The sequence below is a fragment of the Lepidochelys olivacea genome (assembly GCF_965140295.1).
Source record: "Lepidochelys olivacea isolate rLepOli2 genome assembly, chromosome: 11".
Classification (NCBI taxonomy): domain Eukaryota; kingdom Metazoa; phylum Chordata; order Testudines; family Cheloniidae; genus Lepidochelys; species Lepidochelys olivacea.
In genome coordinates, this window is record NC_140421.1 from 75,115,932 (window position 1) to 75,135,009 (window position 19,078).

The 19,078-nt window shown below is 42.3% G+C and overlaps 1 protein-coding gene across 4 annotated transcripts in view; it reads right to left on the reverse strand.

The window, feature by feature from the left end:
* The window catches only part of TRAF3IP1 (TRAF3 interacting protein 1), a 93,317-nt gene that overhangs the window by 22,765 nt on the left and 51,474 nt on the right, over positions 1-19,078 (reverse strand). For 2 of the 4 annotated variants that reach the window (XM_084643332.1, XM_084643331.1), the window contains 4 exons: positions 13,359-13,442; positions 8,318-8,438; positions 8,099-8,135; positions 2,705-2,778 (listed from right to left, as the gene is read on the reverse strand). In XM_084643332.1, coding sequence (XP_084499458.1) covers positions 2,705-2,778; positions 8,099-8,135; positions 8,318-8,438; positions 13,359-13,442 — 316 coding nt within the window. The remainder of the gene's footprint in view (positions 1-2,704; positions 2,779-8,098; positions 8,136-8,317; positions 8,439-13,358; positions 13,443-19,078) is intronic. The other 2 variants (XM_084643334.1, XM_084643333.1) reach the window with 1 other exon arrangement.

Here is a 19,078-nt window from a genome sequence, read left to right on the forward strand (position 1 = left end):
CTGAAATGAACAGTTTTTGGTATCAACTTTATGTTTAAACATGGCATCAAAAAAAAGTAAAGCCATTAAACGTCGAAACCACCGGAGGCAGGACTACTGCTTTCAACAGAGTAAATGCGCCTATGAGCATGAAATCATTTTTTAAAAAGGAACACACAGTTTTTTATTGGAGGAAATGATGATAGCTCAAATTAAGCAAATAAAGAATTAAGGTGGACCAGTCAATCATTAATTCACAGTGCAACGTATTGGAGATTGCACTGTGAGAAAATGAGAGGGTAAAAATAATTTTAAAAACAATAATGATCATCAGTAAATAAAAAGATTTTGCAGTCTGTTTAAACACGTCTTTTGGTCCAGATTTGGTCTGCGGTCTGCCTTTTGACTATTCTAGTCTAGATAATACTTAGTCCTGCCTTGAGTGCAGGGGACTGGACTAGAAGACCTCTTAAGGTTCCTTCCAGTACTACACTTCTATGGTCTATGATTTGTAATGCAATGTATTTTAAAGTAGAATAAAGAGGAGTTTGATGCAGCAAAGTCTTCTGATAATGGGTTGCCATTTGGAAAAATCTAATGGGTTTTCTTGTTTGAGGAGGTATTCATTGTATTGTTTGACCTCACTTTTCCTCTGCCGCATTGTGGGACTCTCCCCCGGCCAAGGAAGGCTGGCTGGACACAGCCTCCCGCATCACTCAGAAAGATGCTCCTTCCCTCTGAGGAACTGCACTCCTCCTTGACAGTCCCAATATGGGGAGGAAGGAAAGTAAATCCTGATTCCTCTGCCCTAGATCCATAAAGGGATTTAGGTGCCTAAATTGCTTGCCTCCCCCCATTCATTGTATCGGGAGAACATGGCCTAATTCAGGCTTTGTGGATTTCAGTGATTTTTAGGCGCCTACAAGTTAGGCATCGCAACCCCTATGTCTATTTGTGGATCCAGGCCTTTCTGACAACATAATCTACTGCCTCCAGACAGCAAGGCAAACTGTGTTTATTTTTTAAGACTAGATATACCAATCTCAGGTCTTAACTATGGACAAACTGAAGATTATACTTCGAAGGGTTCAGGTTAACACTACCACTTTTGGCACAGAAACTAGAGGCCACTATTGAGCCATAATAGCTCTTCATAAGGTAAGTTCTTCGGATGTATCTGTTTTTCAGTCATCTAGAAATATTTATACTCTCTAATGAATTCTGTTCCTGATCCACCAAGATGCCAGCAGCCAGCCTTGTTGCATCAAATTAAAAAAAGAGATATGTGACTAGAATGGGACTATAGTATTCAAAAGCTTCCCAAGATACTTGTTCACAACAATGAATCAACCACAAAGTCATCAAATAACCTTCATGACTCAAGGTATCTTTGGGACTAATATTAAAACTATAGCCATAAAGTCTGCCACTAAGTGTGAAATTATTAACTCTGATATGACAAAAGAAACCCAATGGCCAAGGTCCTCAAAACTGACTAGTGATTTTGGATGCTCAACCTGAGACACCTTAATAGGGGCAAGATTTTCAGAAGATGGGTGCTCAGCACCTTTTTTCAAGTTGGGCACCCAATATTTGAGGCACATAAAATCCCAGGTCACTACTGAAGTTCTTGCCCAATGAAAACAGTTATGAATAAAGATTAAGGATAAACTGAAGTAAAAATAGGTTTGTGGACTTTCCAGGTGAGATTTGATGATAATTGGGAGTTACAAGTGCCTTCTTGTAAGCACATGAAAGTCTACCTGTCTAGGCTCTTATATTGGCACTCGCCAACATATATTTTAGTGACTCCCAAGGTCCTTCTCCAGCTCATCAAGTTGGCCCAATAATTTACTAGCCTTCTCAATGGCTGGTTGATCAGGAAAATCAATCAAAAGTTATTGTGCACTCTAATAGGCATTTGCAACAAGATCTTGACAAGGCACAAACAGTAAAGGATTTTCAGTATAAAGACTAAAGACACATACTACATTAATTACACTTCAGTACTGACTGGAATCAAGATAGCTTTGGAGACATGAAGCAGTATCAGAGAACCAACATCTGATTATACTTTATAAGGTTAACAGTATCTTAAGATCGTATTTTGGTTAGCAGCCCATGAAAACTGTTGTTGGACAACAGGATGCTGCTCTACAAATGCCCAAAGGACAATTAAGACTGGAATCAAAACATTACAGCTATTCAAACACACAAATCATGCCTCATATAGTTCCCAACTGAAGCAGTGTTACAACTACAGCAGCTTGAAATTAATAAAACTCATTGGCTTCTGTTGCTGCAAAGATGCTTTCTTGATAAAGTCAAGCGACTTCAATTATAGAGCTCTGACCAGAATACGAGTGTTCAGTGACATTTGATAAGTAGCAAAATGAGAGATGTCACTATCTTCTGAGACTCACTTATTTTCCTCATTCTCTGTCCTGTCTTTTTTTCATTTTCTAGCTAACGAAAATAAAGGACATGAAAAAGGAGTACGGTACCAAATACAAAAACAGAATGAAAAAAGGGAGAAAGGCAGAGTCTGATATGGAAAGCTTGACATAATTTGAGAAGCACAAAGATAAATTTAAGAAATCAAGGATAATAACTAGATAAGTAAGGAAAATAAAACTGGGAAGAAAAAAACAATGCACGGACGAAAGAGAGGTCACTACTGAAACATTTATGAATGACAAGTCTTTGGAGCCCATTATCAAATTACCTTCTCTGTAGACTTTGACTGTTGCGATGTCTCATAATCTCTCTTTGTTTCCAAGATTCTTTTTACAAGACCACCTGTTGAAGATCAATGTTTCTCTTAGTGCTGGTTACTGACATTAAAACACTGTTGTAAATAATCTGAAAACTAATCTAAAACCTGATCACTTAATTCTGTTAAATGAAAAGTGATTTTAGACCAGCTGTAACTGTATTCCAGTAAATTAGTCTATCTATCCCATCTCTATATGATGTCAAGATGGTGTAGTGGCAAGTACATTACACAGCACAACCAGAGAGGAGATGGGGAGGAAAGAAATCAAGTCAGGTCACAGAATCATAATAGAGGCCTACTAGGCTTCGTTCATCTTCCTGAGGCACATACCAAGGTTTGTCTTTTGCTCCTCTCAGTTGAACTGCCAAAGAGGCAGCATCTAAACTGGTGGTCAAAGCAAGGATAAAGGCTTTATGGGAGCCACATCCAAATCTGCTTGGCTGGAGGGTAATGGATAGGAGAAGGATAAATGGGAACAGCTCAAAGGACAACATCCCCAAACAACTACTTTTGTCAATCGGACTACCTCATGTTATAACAGTATATTTACAAGACTACTATTCTAGCCTTTGAACTGATGACTTAAAGGCAACCTGAACCACCCAAAGTAGGTTAAAGTAAACCTTTCTTTTGCAAAAATATCAAAGAGTAAACGTGGTTTTAATTTTGATTTAAATACATTTGAAAAAATTAACACAAAATTATGTGAAAGTACAGTTCACTAAAGGTATAGAACCACACTCTTGACTTATATGTTATCATAACAATCTCTTACATTTATACAGCATTTTTCATTCAGAAAAATTAGCCAAATGCTGTACAGACTACATACAGAGATCATCTAATCTCTACGCCCTTCCTTTACAAAGTGCAAAATTTACATGTGGACATTTAGGAAAACACCTCTCTCAAATAAACCAGGTCCAATACAATTACAATGGATTCTAGGTTTTGAGAAACTAAATAAATGAGATTTGGGATAAAGAATAAGCCTAATGATGTTTAGAACCAAGTTGCTTGTGTAGATTTATTTGTACACTTTTTCAAAGTTTACTCTAAATCGGTCAATCATACAGAGGTACACACACTGCTGGCTAAAGTAACATGCCACAAGAACATTTAAATTATTTCGAGACAAAACATGTCTCCTGAACTCAGCCTAAAGAGACAACCATTTGAATTGGATACTTGATTACATTTCAGAGATACCAAGTCTACTATTCACACTGACAGAGTTACAGATTACACTGCCATGGTGCACTGCTCAACAGACTTTTCACAGCTATGAAGATCAGATTTTGAAGGATTCTATTTTTTCTGCAACTTTTAATGTCGTCATTAGTACCTAAAGCAACACAAGGTATTACCTGCATTTCCTATGCAGTCTTAGGTGTGTATTGTAGAAGAGGAAACAGCACTCAGGTATTGTTAGGTAAGAGACATTTAATTTATTCTGTTTTAAAATATAGTTATAATACATCTAGAGATGTAGTCTGTTAAGGTTCAGCAATCAAACAGTTGAAAGGTTTTTGTTTTTTTTCCTTCAAAGCATTTTATTTCATTTTAGCACAACAATGCTAAATATTGGAGGTACAGGTTTTCTATACTTTCATTCAGGTACAGTGTCCTTCAGAAATTCTCATTTAAATGACACTATGTAGCGACAACTCATCTTTCCTGTTAACTGAAGTGGTCACACAGACCATGCTGGGCTACTGAGTATGAAGTCTGAAACTAACTCCCTGCAGATTTCTGGGCTAGCTCAGAATCAGTTTCCACATGATTTTTCTCATCTTTTTTCATACTTTAACATAACATTCTTATGGCTGTGAGAAACAACAATAGTACTTGATACCTAGATAGTATTTTATGTTTTCAAAGTGCTATGCAAACATAAGCTAGTCTTCACAACACCTTAGCCCTGATTCAGCTAAGCACTTAAGCATGTGAAATCAATGAGACTGAAGCATCTGCATAAATTTAAGTATGGATAACATTTTCAAAAGCATTTAAGTGACTTAGAAAGTTAAGTACCAGCAGGAGTCAGGCCTGGTCTACAGCAGAAAATTAGGTTGGTATAATTATGTCACTCAGGGGTGTGAAAAATCCACATCCCTGAGCAGTTTAGTTAAGCCAACCTAAGGGCATATCTACACTACAAACTATTTTAGGTTGTCTTATAGCTACTGCAGCAGTTACTGCGGTGGTTCAAGTCCACACTGCCCTCCTTCTGTTGGTGGTATGCCTACTCACCAGGAACACTTCCAGAGACTTAAGGGGGGGCTGAGAGCTCAGAATCTCAGCTCTACATAGCTCCCTGCTGGGAGCCTGTCTGCTCTCACCCCCACCCCCTCCGGGTTCTTGGCTCCCTGCTCCCCACTTGGAGCTCCACACCTAGAACCTGGGTGGCTGCCAGGTTCCCAGTGGGGAGCCAAGAGCCCAGTGTGGAGGGAGTGGTGAGCTGGGAGCCTCGGTGTTGCGGGGCTCCCAACAGAGAGCCAGAGCAGCAGCTGAACTGGAGGACAGGAGCCTGGGGGGCAGCCAGGCTCTAGTTGGAGCCCCCGACCCACCCCTGGGTGATCGCTCAAGCTGCCAGCAGCTTTCTTGTCAGTTTCACGGCTCCAGCATGGAGCCAATGTAAGTAACTCATAGTGTTCACATAGATGCTGCATCATCCTAACTACATCGACATAAGCCCTACGCCTCTTGTGGAGGTGGAATTATTATGTAGGTGTAGTAGGGCACTTACATTAGTGGGAACAAGGCTGTAGTGTCTACACTGACATAAACAGGTCAACATAAGCTGCTTTACATTGACCTAACTCTGTAGTGTAGACCAGGCCTAAGTCCCCATGTAGACATTGGTATGTCGACCTAGCTACCGTCTCTCACGGAGGTGGATTACCTCCTGTCAGAGTAAGTAGTCTCTACACTGAAGAATTACAGCAGTGCAGCTATGCTGCTGTAGTGTTTTACGTATGGACAAGCCCTTAGGCACTTAAGCATGTGAGGTAAAATTTTCAAAAGCTTAAGCGCTTTGCTGAACTGGAGCTCTTGTAAACTAGACAATCCTCAATCCAATCCCAAGGTCTGTCTATATAGAGATATTTGTACTGGGGCAGCTACACTGATGCAAAACTCCAGTGTAGATACACTGTCTCAGTATAAAATGGGAATTGACCCCTTGGCGGCTTACCACAATCACAAAACCACAGTCCCTGATAGGCAGAGACAGAGAGAAGTTAAGTGACTCCCTCAAGGCCACAAAATGGGTAGTGGTAGAGCTCAGATTAGAACTCATATCTAGATGATTGTTTTTCAGGAGACACTTCTCAGAAGTTAAGTATCTATTCAGTGTTATTAGAATTTAAAACAGGGGTAGGCAACCTATGGCACACATTCCAAAGGCGGCATGCGACCTGATTTTCAGTGGCACTCACACTGCCCAAGTCCTGGCCAACGGTCCCGGGGGCTCCGCTGCCGGCCTGGGGTACCATCCGCCGGCCCTCTGCCATCCAGGGTTCTGTCTGCCGGCCCTGCTCAGCCCGCTGCTGGCCCCGGGGGCTCCGCTGCCGGACTGGGGTTCCAGCCGCCATCCCTGCTCAGCCCGCTGCCAGCCCCGGGTCCCAGCCACTGGCCCGCGGAGCTCTGCTCCTGGCATCGGCCCGGGGGGCTCTGCAGCTGCCCCACGCTGTGCCCCTCTGGCCCCAGCCTGGGGCAGCGAGTGGTGAAGACAGGGCCAAGAGGGGGAGCAGCTCAGCATGGATTCTTATTACTGGCACGCCAAACCTTAAATTAGAGTGAATAAATGAAGACTCGGCACACCACTTCTGAAAGGTTGCCGACCCCTGATTTAAAAGGACAACAAGTTTAGTTCCTGATAATATGTGCTGCTTATTACATAAGTGTGACCTGACAGTTCCGACCACACTCAAAAGAAAGTCTACATCGGCTGTATAATACCACCAAACTTAGCTCCTTCTTGGGCTTTGCTTTACTGGTAATTCAGTCACCACCACAAAACAAAACTAATTAAGCCTAGGTGCCTGGTGGATTGATTTAAATCACCAATTTTAAATCGGAAACCATGATTTAAATCTTCAATTTTAATACTGTTTTGCATTTGTACTTTTTAGTTATCTTCCTAAAGAGAAAGGTTGATTCTCATTGGTTGGTAACCATTAAAACATGTTGATTTGCAACTAAATATAGCCATTATCCTAACTTTGGTGCTTATTTTGCTAACCAGGAGGATATACTATATTATACAGATTTATTTAAGCAATTATATAGTTTAACTTATATGTATTTAGATTCTTAAGTTTTATATTTTATTAAGTTAGAAAATGGTGAATGTGAATGATGCGTTTCTTATTTGCTAGATGATTTTTTTTTTTTTTTAACTTACAATGTGATTACAATGATTACTTACAAAGAATACAATGTGTGTCTATCTCTATTTGGATGGAAATAGAAATTCAATTAAAAATGTATAAAAATCGCATTTTATTTACTAAACACTACTTTAAATGTGCTGATATGTAAGAAAAATGTCTATTAAAAACGTTTTGCATTTAAAACTAATTTAATAAACAAAGGGAAGTATTATTCGTAATTAATGAAGAGAACTAATTGTTTCTGGTCACCATGTCCTTCAAGATTTTAGAACTAGTAGATCTTATCCTCTAATCCGTAGTTTTTATTCATAGATTAGGGAAGGAAAATAAACTTCCCTGCTTTTTCAACTCATAACCAGTTTCTCAACGGTGAATGAACTAGTCATTGAATTGAGCCAGCTGAATAAACTGAAACGAAGAAAATATTCTTTCTGCACCTGAAGCTATTACTCTAAAATCTGGTTGAGCACGTCAACAAACTTTGGTTCACGGTGCTTAGTCAGTGACTTCTGCCAGTTCAGTGGTTTGATCTTCTTTAAAACTTCGCAGCAAACACATACTGATACCACAGTTTAGTTTCACTTTGATCTGATAATATGCTGGTTCTCTGTGGACTTTACCAGCGGTACCTACCATAATAAGTTAGCAGAATTTACTCAGCAGGGTTCTAAACTCTTGTTAACAGGATGAATTAACAAATCTGTATCCCTACCTGGATTGTAGATCCTGCTACCCTGTTACAATAAGAACAGACTGCTTTTGCTAAATAGCTTGTTTCTATATTTTTCTTTTTTAAAGTTATTGCATAAATTAGAAGTATGTACCCTCAAGATGCAAGATCAAAACATGATTAAGAAAGGTTATTCCCATTATCTATTTAAGATTCTTTTACATCCTGTGCAGAGTATGAACCACAGATGAACGGAGAAGAGCCAGAGAAACTTACCATGCTTCTCATCACCATCCAGCTCCACTATTGGCTCCTACATAAGAAAAAGAAAAAGCTTTTAGTTATTAGGAAGCTTACACTGCTGTGATCTAACGCATGCACGCATCTCAGATAAGAAACTGCTCAAATAAAAAAATAATTGGACAGCATTAAGGGAACTCAACATTAAGGGAACACATTTGGACAAAAAGGCTGGGTTTTGTTATATTAACAGACCGTTTCCATTTCTGGCATTTCAGGTAGCTGTGGTGCTGCCTCCACCACAAACTGATCATCCTCATCGTCAGAATTCTGTTTGTCTATGATCACATTTGAGACGGCTTTACCGCTGCCATTCCTGAAAGACAGACCATGGAAATTTAAACCATACAGAAATTTGACCAAAAGTTGTCCATACCTGAAGAGAGCACACACCTCTCTCTCTAATACAGTAGAGCCTCTCTTTCTCTAATACAAGTATCAGGGGGTAGCTGTGTTAGTCTGTATCCACAAAAACAACAAGGAGTCCGGTGGCACCTTAAAGACTAACAGATTTATTTGGGCATAAGCTTTCATGGGTAAAAAACCTTCATCAGATGCATGGAGTGAAAATTACAGATGCAGGCATTATATACTGACACATGAAGAGAAGGGAGTTACCTCACAAATAGAGGACCAGAACTAAAATTCATTTGCAAATTTATCATCATTAATTTGGGCTTGAATAGGGACTGGGAGTGGCTGGCTCATTACAAAAGCAGCTTTGCCCATCCTGGAATTGACACGTCCTCATCAATTATTGGGAGTGGACTACATCCACCCTGATCGAATTCGCCCTGTCAACACTGGTTCTCCACTTGTGAGGTAACTCCCTTCTCTTCATGTGTCAGTGTATAATGCCTGTATCTGTAATTTGCACTCCATGCATCTGAAGAAGTGGGTTTTTTACCCACAAAAGCTTATGCCCAAATAAATACGTTGGTCTTTAAGATGCCACCGGACTCCTTGTTCTCTCTAATACAGTAGAACCTCTGAAATGTTTGTGACTCTGAACAAAACGTTAGGGTTGTTCTTTCAAAAGTTTACAACTGAGCATTGACTTAATAGTTTTGAAACTTTGCTATGCAGAAGAAAAAACACTGATTTTAACCACCTTAATTTAAATGAAGCAAGCACAGAAACAGTTTCCTTGGCTAGTCAATTTTTTTTAAACTTTCCCTTTATTTTTTTAGTAGTTTATGTTTAGCACAGTACTGTACTGTATTTGCTCTTTTTTTTTTTTTTTGTCTCTGCTGCTGCCTGATTGCATACTTCTGGTTCCAGATGAGGTGTGTGGTTGACCGGTCTGTTTGTAACTCTGGTGTTTGTAATTCTGAGGTTCCACTGTATAGGAGAATCACTTCCTAATCTAAATTTATGCCATTTTCCAATTGTAGCCCAACTTTACTTTGCAGTCTATAAGTATCTCCACAGTGAACAAATATTTAATACCAGGCTCTTCAATCTAGCAGAGAAAGATCCAATAGCTGGAAGCTGAAGCTAGATAAATATAGACTGGCAGTATTAAGGTGAAAATTCTTAATGGTGAGAGTAATTAACCACTGGAACAACTGACCAAGAGTTGTGGTGAATTCTCCATCGCTGACAATTTTTAAATCAGGACTGGATGTTTTTCTAAAAGATATGTTCTAAGACTGGTTTGGGAAGTTCTATGGCCTGTTTTATACAGTGTTGTAGTAGCCACATTGGTCCCAGGATATCAGAGAGACAAGGTGGGTGAAGTAGTATCTTTTATTGAACCAACTTCTCTTGGTGAGAGAGACGAGCTTTCCAATTTACAGAGAGCTCTTCCTCAGGTTTGGGAAACTTACTGAGAGCCTTGGAATACATGAATCTATGAAGACAAAAGTACTGGCCAGGCATTCAGGTTCTTCTTCGAGTTGTTAAAGACATTCCTTTCAGGTGTATGCATGCACAGCTCACAGAAGTTAGAGAATTTTGCCTCGCAGTCACTGCAGGGGCAGCACTTAGGCCCTTTTTGTCACTGCCCCTCCCATGACTATGTAAGGGCAGTGACACCCCCCTTAGTTCCTTCCTACCGCCAGCAGCTAGCACTTAGTGTGACCTTACCTCACGCTTGCCTTCACTGTCTTCTGTGATCTTTTTTGCATATATAGTAAAACCTGCTTTAGCAACCACCTCTGAAGAGAGACCACCGAAAGTTTTTCCCCCTATAATTTAACTGTGAAGAAAACGTGAAGAGCGATAACCTGGCATCTGCAACCAGTGACCACATTTTCTTACTCCTATCTATAAAAACAAACCTGTAGAAGAAACCAATCTTCCTTACCTCCAGCAGCTGCTGCTCTCCGGTGTGCAAACCTCTGAAGAGAAGCCACCTCTTACAAGCGACCACTTTTCCGAACTCCCATGAGTGGTCACTCTTGGCAGGTTTTACTGTAGTTAGTAGTACCTTTTAGTTTGTAGTAATTAGGTAGGTAGTTTTTCCCAGTGGGATGCTCTCCCAGAGTTTAAATATTGTCCTTTTGTAACACCGACGCTTTTGTGCCTCAGAGAAGGGCACATGAAGGAAAGGTGCTTCACCTGTAACTCCTTTAAGAAGAACTCAGGTGGCTAGAGACTTCAGATTAAAGCAGCAACTTCTTGAGCAGGCCATGAGACTTGCCTCAGTAACAGGAACAATCCAGGTGTGTCCGGCTCCTAAAAAAAGGACCTGACTTCTTGACTGAGCTCAGATTCCTTGCCCAGAAAGAAAAGGGAATGCTCTCCTTCAGCAGGTCCCCCAAGAAAAAGAACCCAGAAAATGGACCGGGGGAATTCCAGAGTATAAAGGAGATTCATCTTCTCTGTATAGGGAAAGTACCAATTAGCACCATGAGTCTGTGGGTATGTGGGATAGAGCTCGGCTGTCAACCTCTCAACAGTTCCATTGCAGGACCAGGGGTACTCCATACTGTGAACTCTGGTATTGCCTTGGGGACATCTGAAGAATCCAGTACTAAGGAGCATTGTCTGTTTCCACACCAATTGCATACCAGACAGCAGATTTGCTGTGCCTGCCTGTCCTAACTTGCTGCTTATTCAGGAACAATTGACTGCAGCAGTGTTATCTGTGGTGTCCCCACTTCCACCTGGACCAGGGGCAGACTTATAGTTATTTACAGCAATGTCCTCCACCCTGCGGTCCAGGGGTGCAGCTGTTTTCCTCATTGGCGCTGAGGGTGTCGTTAATGGGGACGGAATTTTTGGTGCAGACACTGATTACAATGTAGTCTGCATCTGGCAGGCCTGAGACCAGCTTCAATGGCTGCTCCAGGGCCAAATAGGAGTGTGAGGCTGCTACCAGCGGTCAACAAGCCGTTGACTGTTCCTCCTGCACCAATGACATCATCAGGTTGGAACACAGATGATGCAGGGCATTTAGTGGCGCCATCAGGAGCAGCTCCCCTGCCACCATCAGATTACCTGGAAGGGTCCTCAAAGTGGAATTTGGAGGCATCTCCCTCTGCTTCCTCCTATCGCTTTCAATCTTGAAGGTCATCGAGACAATGGGAATCATGGTCAGTTCTGGGATTGGTACCATTACCACCACAGAGACAAGTGCTCCTGCTCATTTGGCTGTGATCTCAGTTTTCCATCCTCCCATACAAGGAACGGTCAGTATTCTCAAACCCCATGAAAGTGAGTTTTTGTGTTTTTTTAAGGGTATTGTTCTCCTTTTTCTACCAGTGAAGGAAATGGTGCAATTGTTGGACCTTAATGGGGGCTGACGGTGCTAAAGAGCCTGCAGCTCGAGCAGATAGCAACATGTTTATTGGCTCTCTTCTCGCAAGAAGACGGAGCAAGATACAAGCCTTAGTGGCAGATCCTTGTACACTCAATTCTTCAAGAACAAAGTGGCTTTAAGACCACATCTAAAATTTTTGTCCGAAGTGGTATCTCCATTTCACTTTACTCAGGTTACTTACCTATATTTTTTTTCCAAACCATATTCAAGTGCAGATGAGCAACATCTATATCCCTTAAATGTCAGGAGGTGCCTAGCATTCTATTTAGAAAGGACTAAGCAGTTTTATACATCATCTCGACTATTCGTACCCTATGTGAGCAGATGAAAAAACAACTGGTCTCCACTCAGACCATTTCCAAGGGGATAACTGCTTGTATTACCTAAACTCATGATGTTGCTCAGATGACATCCCCTCAGTCATTATGGGCTCATTCAATGAGAGATCAAGTGACATCAATTGGATTCCTTAGCAATATCTCAATATTGGATATCTTCAGGCCAGTGACATGGTCTTCTGTACATACTTTTGCTAATCATCATGCTATCACTACGGCATCGAGATCGGATGAAAACTTTGGAAAGACAGTTCTGCAGTCACTGTTTAAATAGACTCTGATCCACACCTCCTGCTCAAACTGCTTGAGAGTCACCTGAATGGAATACATGTCTGCAACCACTTGAAGAAAAGACGGTTACTTACCGGTATCGTAACTGTTGTTCTTCAAGATGTGAGTGCAGACATATATTCCACAGTCCACCATCTGATCCCTCAGCACTAGAGTCTCCAACCTGGGGTTTCAGTGCAAAGAAAGGGAAGGGAGGACGGGGCGGCACTGCCATATAGCCATGGGAGGGACTAGGAAGGAAAAGGCATGAGTGCCGCTTCTACAGGTAGTGCTAGGAGCACACAGACCTGAGCGGGACACATGTCTGCACTCACGTCTCAAAGAACAGTTACAATACTGGTAAGTAACTGTCTTGTTTGGCCACAGAAATAATTTTTTTTTCTTTTAACTATCAACTTGCTTTTCTGGATTAGAGGAAGTTAGCAGTTATCAGATGCTTATCATTTTGGTAATTAGAACTAGTTTCAAAACGCACCTTCAGCATTCTGGGGCCATGGTCTATTCACTGCATTTTTGACAGGTCTTCTCTAGGCCTATTTTAGATTAGCATTATCAGATTTATTGTTCCAGAGTTTGCAACAGCCGACGATTTTATCTGCTTTTCAAAGCTTCTGACACCACAGGTCAGTTTCACTTTGTTCTGACAATATACTGGTTCTGCAGAAACAGTAAGACCAGCATATGAAATGTTTAAATTTTCTAAGCTGAGGCCATGTGCAGCATGTATGTTTTAGTATCATTGTTATGGGTGAGTGTCACATGGCACACTACAGAATGATGTGTTGGGATAACTAGGAATGTTTATTCTGCATCACGTACCCACACATAGCCCTTCCCTTACCTCTCTGGAAGTAAAACCTCTGTACTTTCTTGTCGTTTTATCCGGGGGGGAGCTGGCCTGGCACTATTGGGACGTGGTGGTCTTCTACAATAAACAAAAGATTTTTCCATTTATAGCTACAAAACGTACTAATACATGTCCATGGAAGTTACTAGTTTATAGTAGGGCTGTCGATTAACCATGGTTAACTCACACGATTAACGCAAAAAAACGTAATCGTGATTAAAAAAATTAATCATGATTAATCGCAGTTTCAATCACACTGTTAAACAATAGAATACCAATTGAAATGTATTAAATATTTTGGATGTTTTTCTACATTTTCATATATATTGTATTGTGTTGTAATTGAAATAGAAGTGTATATTATTTTTCATTACAAATATTTGCATTTTAAAAATAATAAACAAAAGAAATAGTATTTTTTCAGTTCACCTCATACAAGTACTGTAGTGCAGTCTGTTTCGTGAAGTACAACTTACAAATGTAGATTTTTTTTGTTACATAACTGCACTCAAAAACAAAACAATGTAAAACTTCAGAGTCTACAAGTCCACTCAGTCCTACTTCTTCTTCAGCCAATAGCTAAGACAAACAAGTTTGTTTACATTTACAGGAGATAATGCTGCATTCTTCTTATTTACAATGTCACCAAAATGTGAAAACAGGCATTTGCATGGCACTTTTGTAGCTAGCATTGCAAGGGATTTACATGCCAGATACACTAAACATTTGTATGCCCCTTCATGCTTCGGCCACAATTCCAGAAGACATGCTTCCATGACATGATGGAATGATGACGCTCGTTAAAAAAAATGTGTGGATTAAATTTGTGACTGAACTCCTTGGGAGAGAATTGTATGCCTCCTGCTCTGTTTTACCGGCATTCTGCCATATATTTCATGTTACAGCAGTCTCGGCTGATGACCCACCATGTTATTTGTTTTAAGAACACTTTCACTGCAGATTTGACAAAACACAAAGAAGGTACCAATGTGAGATTTCTAAAGATAGCTACAGCACTCGACCCAAGGTTTAAGAATCTGAAGTGCCTTTCAAAATCTGAGAGGGACGAGGTGTGGAACATGCTTTGAGAAGTCTTAAAAGAGCAAAACTCCGATGCAGAAACTACAGAACCTGAACTACCAAAAAAGAAAATCAACCTTCTGCTGGTGGCATCTGACTCAGATGAAAATGAACATGCATTGGTCCGCACTGCTTTGGATTGTTATTGAGCAGAACCCGTCATCAGCATGGACACAATGGTGGTTGAAGTATGAAGTGACATATGAATCTTTAGCACCTCTAGCAGGTAAATATCTTGAGATGCCAGCTACAACATCCCATGAGAATGTCTGTTCTCACTTTCAGGTTACATTGTAAACAATAAGCGGGAAGCATTATCTCCTGCAAATGTAACCAGACTTGTTTGTCTGAGCAACTGGCTGAACAAGAATTAGGACTGAGTGGACATGCAGGCTGTAAAATTTTACATTGTTTTGTTTTTGAATCCAGGTTTTTTTGTACATAATTCTACATTTTAAGTTCAACTTTCATGATAAAGAGATTGCACTATAGCACTTGTATTAGGTGAATTGTAAAATACTATTTCTTTTGTTTTTTTCAGTGCAAATACTTGTAATCAAAAATAAATATAAACTGAGCACTGTACACTTTGTATTCTGTGTTGTAATTGAAATCAATACATTTGAAAATGTAGAAAACATCAAAAATATTTAAATAAATGGTATTATTATTGTTTTAACAGTGTGATTAACTGCAATTAGTTTTTTTTAATCGCTTCACAGCGATTAAAGGAAAACACAAACTGAACTTTACAAACATTAAGGGTTGTGCCTATAAAACAACTCATCTCCCGATATCACAACAGTAGTAAGTATTGTGATCATACTATGAAGCAACGTAGAGAATGCATTCCATAAATCAATATACAGTGATCCTTTGCACAGTAACCTTTTGCATCTCAAGGAATCCAAATCTTTTGCACCAGCTGAACACCTTGCGCACCCTGTTAATAACATAGCTATGATCTGCTGCACTATGTTTAGCTTAAACAACAGGGGGCGGGCAGTAGGGTGTCTGTTTGTTTGCGACAGGGAAGCCTGGCTGTTTAAAAATAGCCAGAGCTTCGCGAACCAGCTGAGCGGCGGAGAACCAGCTGAGCAGCGGGAACAGCAGAGCAGCTCACAGCAGGAGTTTGCCTGGGAGTTCGCCTGGAGTGAGCCCAGTGAGGCTTACGTCTTGCAAACTGCTCTGAGGAAGCTCGTAGTAGGAAGGTGATATGGAAGGGGGGGGTTCAGCTGTTGTGACCTGCACTGGATGTGCCATGTTTGTCTTTCTTCCACAGGACAGAAGCAACTTTGTCTGTACAAAGTGCAAGCTGGTCTCCATATTGGAAGAGAAGATTGAAGGTCTGGAGCAACAGATAACAACCCTGCGTTGCATACGGGAAACTGAGGATTTTCTGGACGAAACTCAGGATAGGCTTCTAGGGGCACAAAGCTCTACAGATATAGAGCAGGTTGCACAGAGGAGCCAGGAGGCCAGTGAAGAAGCTTGGCAACATGTTACCTCCAGAAGAGGTAAGCGGAATGTCCGGGTTCCAGTAACACAGACACAGGTAACTAACCGCTTTCATGTTCTCTCCACAGGTATCGTTGCGGAGAGTGGACCAGATGATATGTCTGGGGCGAGAAAGCAGAAGGAGACTCCGCTGGTTGGAAAGCATGAGATGCTATGTCCTGAGGTTGGGAGTTCCACGACCACCACTCCCAAGAGGAGAAGGCGGGTGGTGGTGGTCGGGGACTCTCTCCTCCGGGGGACTGAGTCATCTATCTGCCGCCCTGACCGGGAAAACAGAGAAGTCTGCTGCTTGCCGGGGGCTAAGATTCGCGATGTGACGGAGAGACTGCCGAGACTCATCAAGCCCTCGGATCGCTACCCCTTCCTGCTTCTCCACGTGGGCACCAATGATACTGCCAAGAATGACCTTGAGCGGATCACTGCGGACTATGTGGCTCTAGGAAGAAGGATAAAGGAGTTGGAGGCGCAAGTGGTGTTCTCGTCCATCCTCCCCGTGGAAGGAAAAGGCCTAGGTAGGGAGCGTCGAATCGTGGAAGTCAACGAATGGCTACGCAGGTGGTGTCGGAGAGAAGGCTTTGGTTTCTTTGACCATGGGATGGTGTTCCATGAAGGAGGAGTGCTGGGCAGAGACGGGCTCCATCTTACGAAGAGAGGGAAGAGCATCTTTGCCAGCAGGCTGGCTAACCTAGTGAGGAGGGCTTTAAACTAGGTTCACCGGGGGAAGGAGACCAAAGCCCTGAGGTAAGTGGGAAAGCGGGATACCGGGAGGAAGCACAGGCAGGAATGTCTGTGAGGGGAGGGCTCCTGCCTCATACTGGGAATGAGGGGCGATCAACAGGTTATCTCAAGTGCTTATATACGAATGCACAAAGCCTTGGAAACAAGCAGGGAGAACTGGAGGTCTTGGTGATGTCAAGGAACTATGACGTGATCGGAATAACAGAGACTTGGTGGGATAACTCACATGGTTATAAACTGTTCAGGAAGGACAGGCAGGGCAGAAAAGGTGGGGGAGTAGCCCTGTATGTAAGGGAGCAGTATGACTGCTCAGAGCTCCGGTACGAAACTGCAGAAAAACCTGAGTGTCTCTGGATTAAGTTTAGAAGTGTGTGCAACAAGAGTGATGTAGTGGTGGGAGTCTGCTATAGACCACCGGACCAGGGGGATGAGGTGGATGAGGCTTTCTTCCGGCAACTCGCAGAAGCTACTAGATCGCACGCCCTGGTTCTCATGGGTGACTTTAATTTTCCTGTTATCTGCTGGGAGAGCAATACAGCGGCGCATAGACAATCCAGGAAGTTTTTGGAAAGCGTAGGGGACAATTTCCTGGCGCAAGCGCTAGAGGAGCCAACTAGGGGGGGCGCTTTTCTTGACCTGCTGCTCACAAACCGGGTAGAATTAGTGGGGGAAGCAAAAGTGGATGGGAATCTGGGAGGCAGTGACCATGAGTTGGTTGAGTTCAGGATCCTGACGCAGGGAAGAAAGGTAAGCAGCAGGATACGGACCCTGGACTTCAAGAAAGCAGACTTCGACTCCCTCAGGGAACGGATGGCCAGGATCCCCTGGGGGACTAACTTGAAGGGGAAAGGAGTCCAGGAGAGCTGGCTGTATTTCAAGGAATCCCTGTTGAGGTTACAGGGACAAACCATCCCTATGAGTCGAAAGAATACTAAATATGGCAGGCGACCAGCTTGGCTTAATGGTGAAATCCTAGAGGATCTTAAACATAAAAAAGAAGCTTACAAGAAGTGGAAGGTTGCACATATGACCAGGGAAGAGTATAAAAATATTGCTCCGGCATGTAGGAATGTTATCAGGAGGGCCAAATCGCACCTGGAGCTGCAGCTAGCCAGAGATGTCAAGAGTAACAAGAAGGGTTTCTTCAGGTATGTTGGCAACAAGAAGAAAGCCAAGGAATGTGTGGGCCCCTTACTGAATGAGGGAGGCAACCTAGTGACAGAGGATGTGGAAAAAGCTAATGTACTCAATGCATTTTTTTGCCTCTGTTTTCACTAACAAGGTCAGCTCCCAGACTGCTGCGCTGGGCATCACAAAATGGGGAAGAGATGGCCAGCCCTCTGTGGAGATAGAGGTGGTTAGGGACTATTTAGAAAAGCTGGACGTGCACAAGTCCATGGGGCCGGACGAGTTGCATCCGAGAGTGCTGAAGGAATTGGCGGCTGTGATTGCAGAGCCATTGGCCATTATCTTTGAAAACTCGTGGCGAACCGGGGAAGTCCCGGATGACTGGAAAAAGGCTAATGTAGTGCCAATCTTTAAAAAAGGGAAGAAGGAGGATCCTGGGAACTACAGGCCAGTCAGCCTCACCTCAATCCCTGGAAAAATCATGGAGCAGGTCCTCAAAGAATCAATCCTGAAGCACTTGCATGAGAGGAAAGTGATCAGGAACAGCCAGCATGGATTCACCAAGGGAAGGTCATGCCTGACTAATCTAATCGCCTTTTATGATGAGATTACTGGTTCTGTGGATCAAGGGAAAGCAGTGGATGTATTGTTTCTTGACTTTAGCAAAGCTTTTGACACGGTCTCCCACAGTATTCTTGTCAGCAAGTTAAGGAAGTATGGGCTGGATGAATGCACTACAAGGTGGGTAGAAAGCTGGCTAGATTGTCGGGCTCAACGGGTAGTGATCAATGGCTCCATATCTAGTTGGCATCCGGTATCAAGTGGAGTACCCCAAGGGTCAGTCCTGGGGCCGGTTTTGTTCAATATCTTCATAAATGATCTGGAGGATGGTGTGGATTGCACTCTCAGCAAATTTGCGGATGATACTAAACTGGGAGGAGTGGTAGATACGCTGGAGGGGAGGGATAGGATACAGAAGGACCTAGACAAATTGGAGGATTGGGCTAAAAGAAATCTGATGAGGTTCAATAAGGATAAGTGCAGGGTCCTGCACTTAGGACGGAAGAACCCAATGCACAGCTACAGACTAGGGACCGAATGGCTAGGGAGCAGTTCTGCGGAAAAGGACCTAGGGGTGACAGTGGATGAGAAGCTGGATATGAGTCAGCAGTGTGCCCTTGTTGCCAAGAAGGCCAATGGCATTTTGGGATGTATAAGTAGGGGCATAGCGAGCAGATCGAGGGATGTGA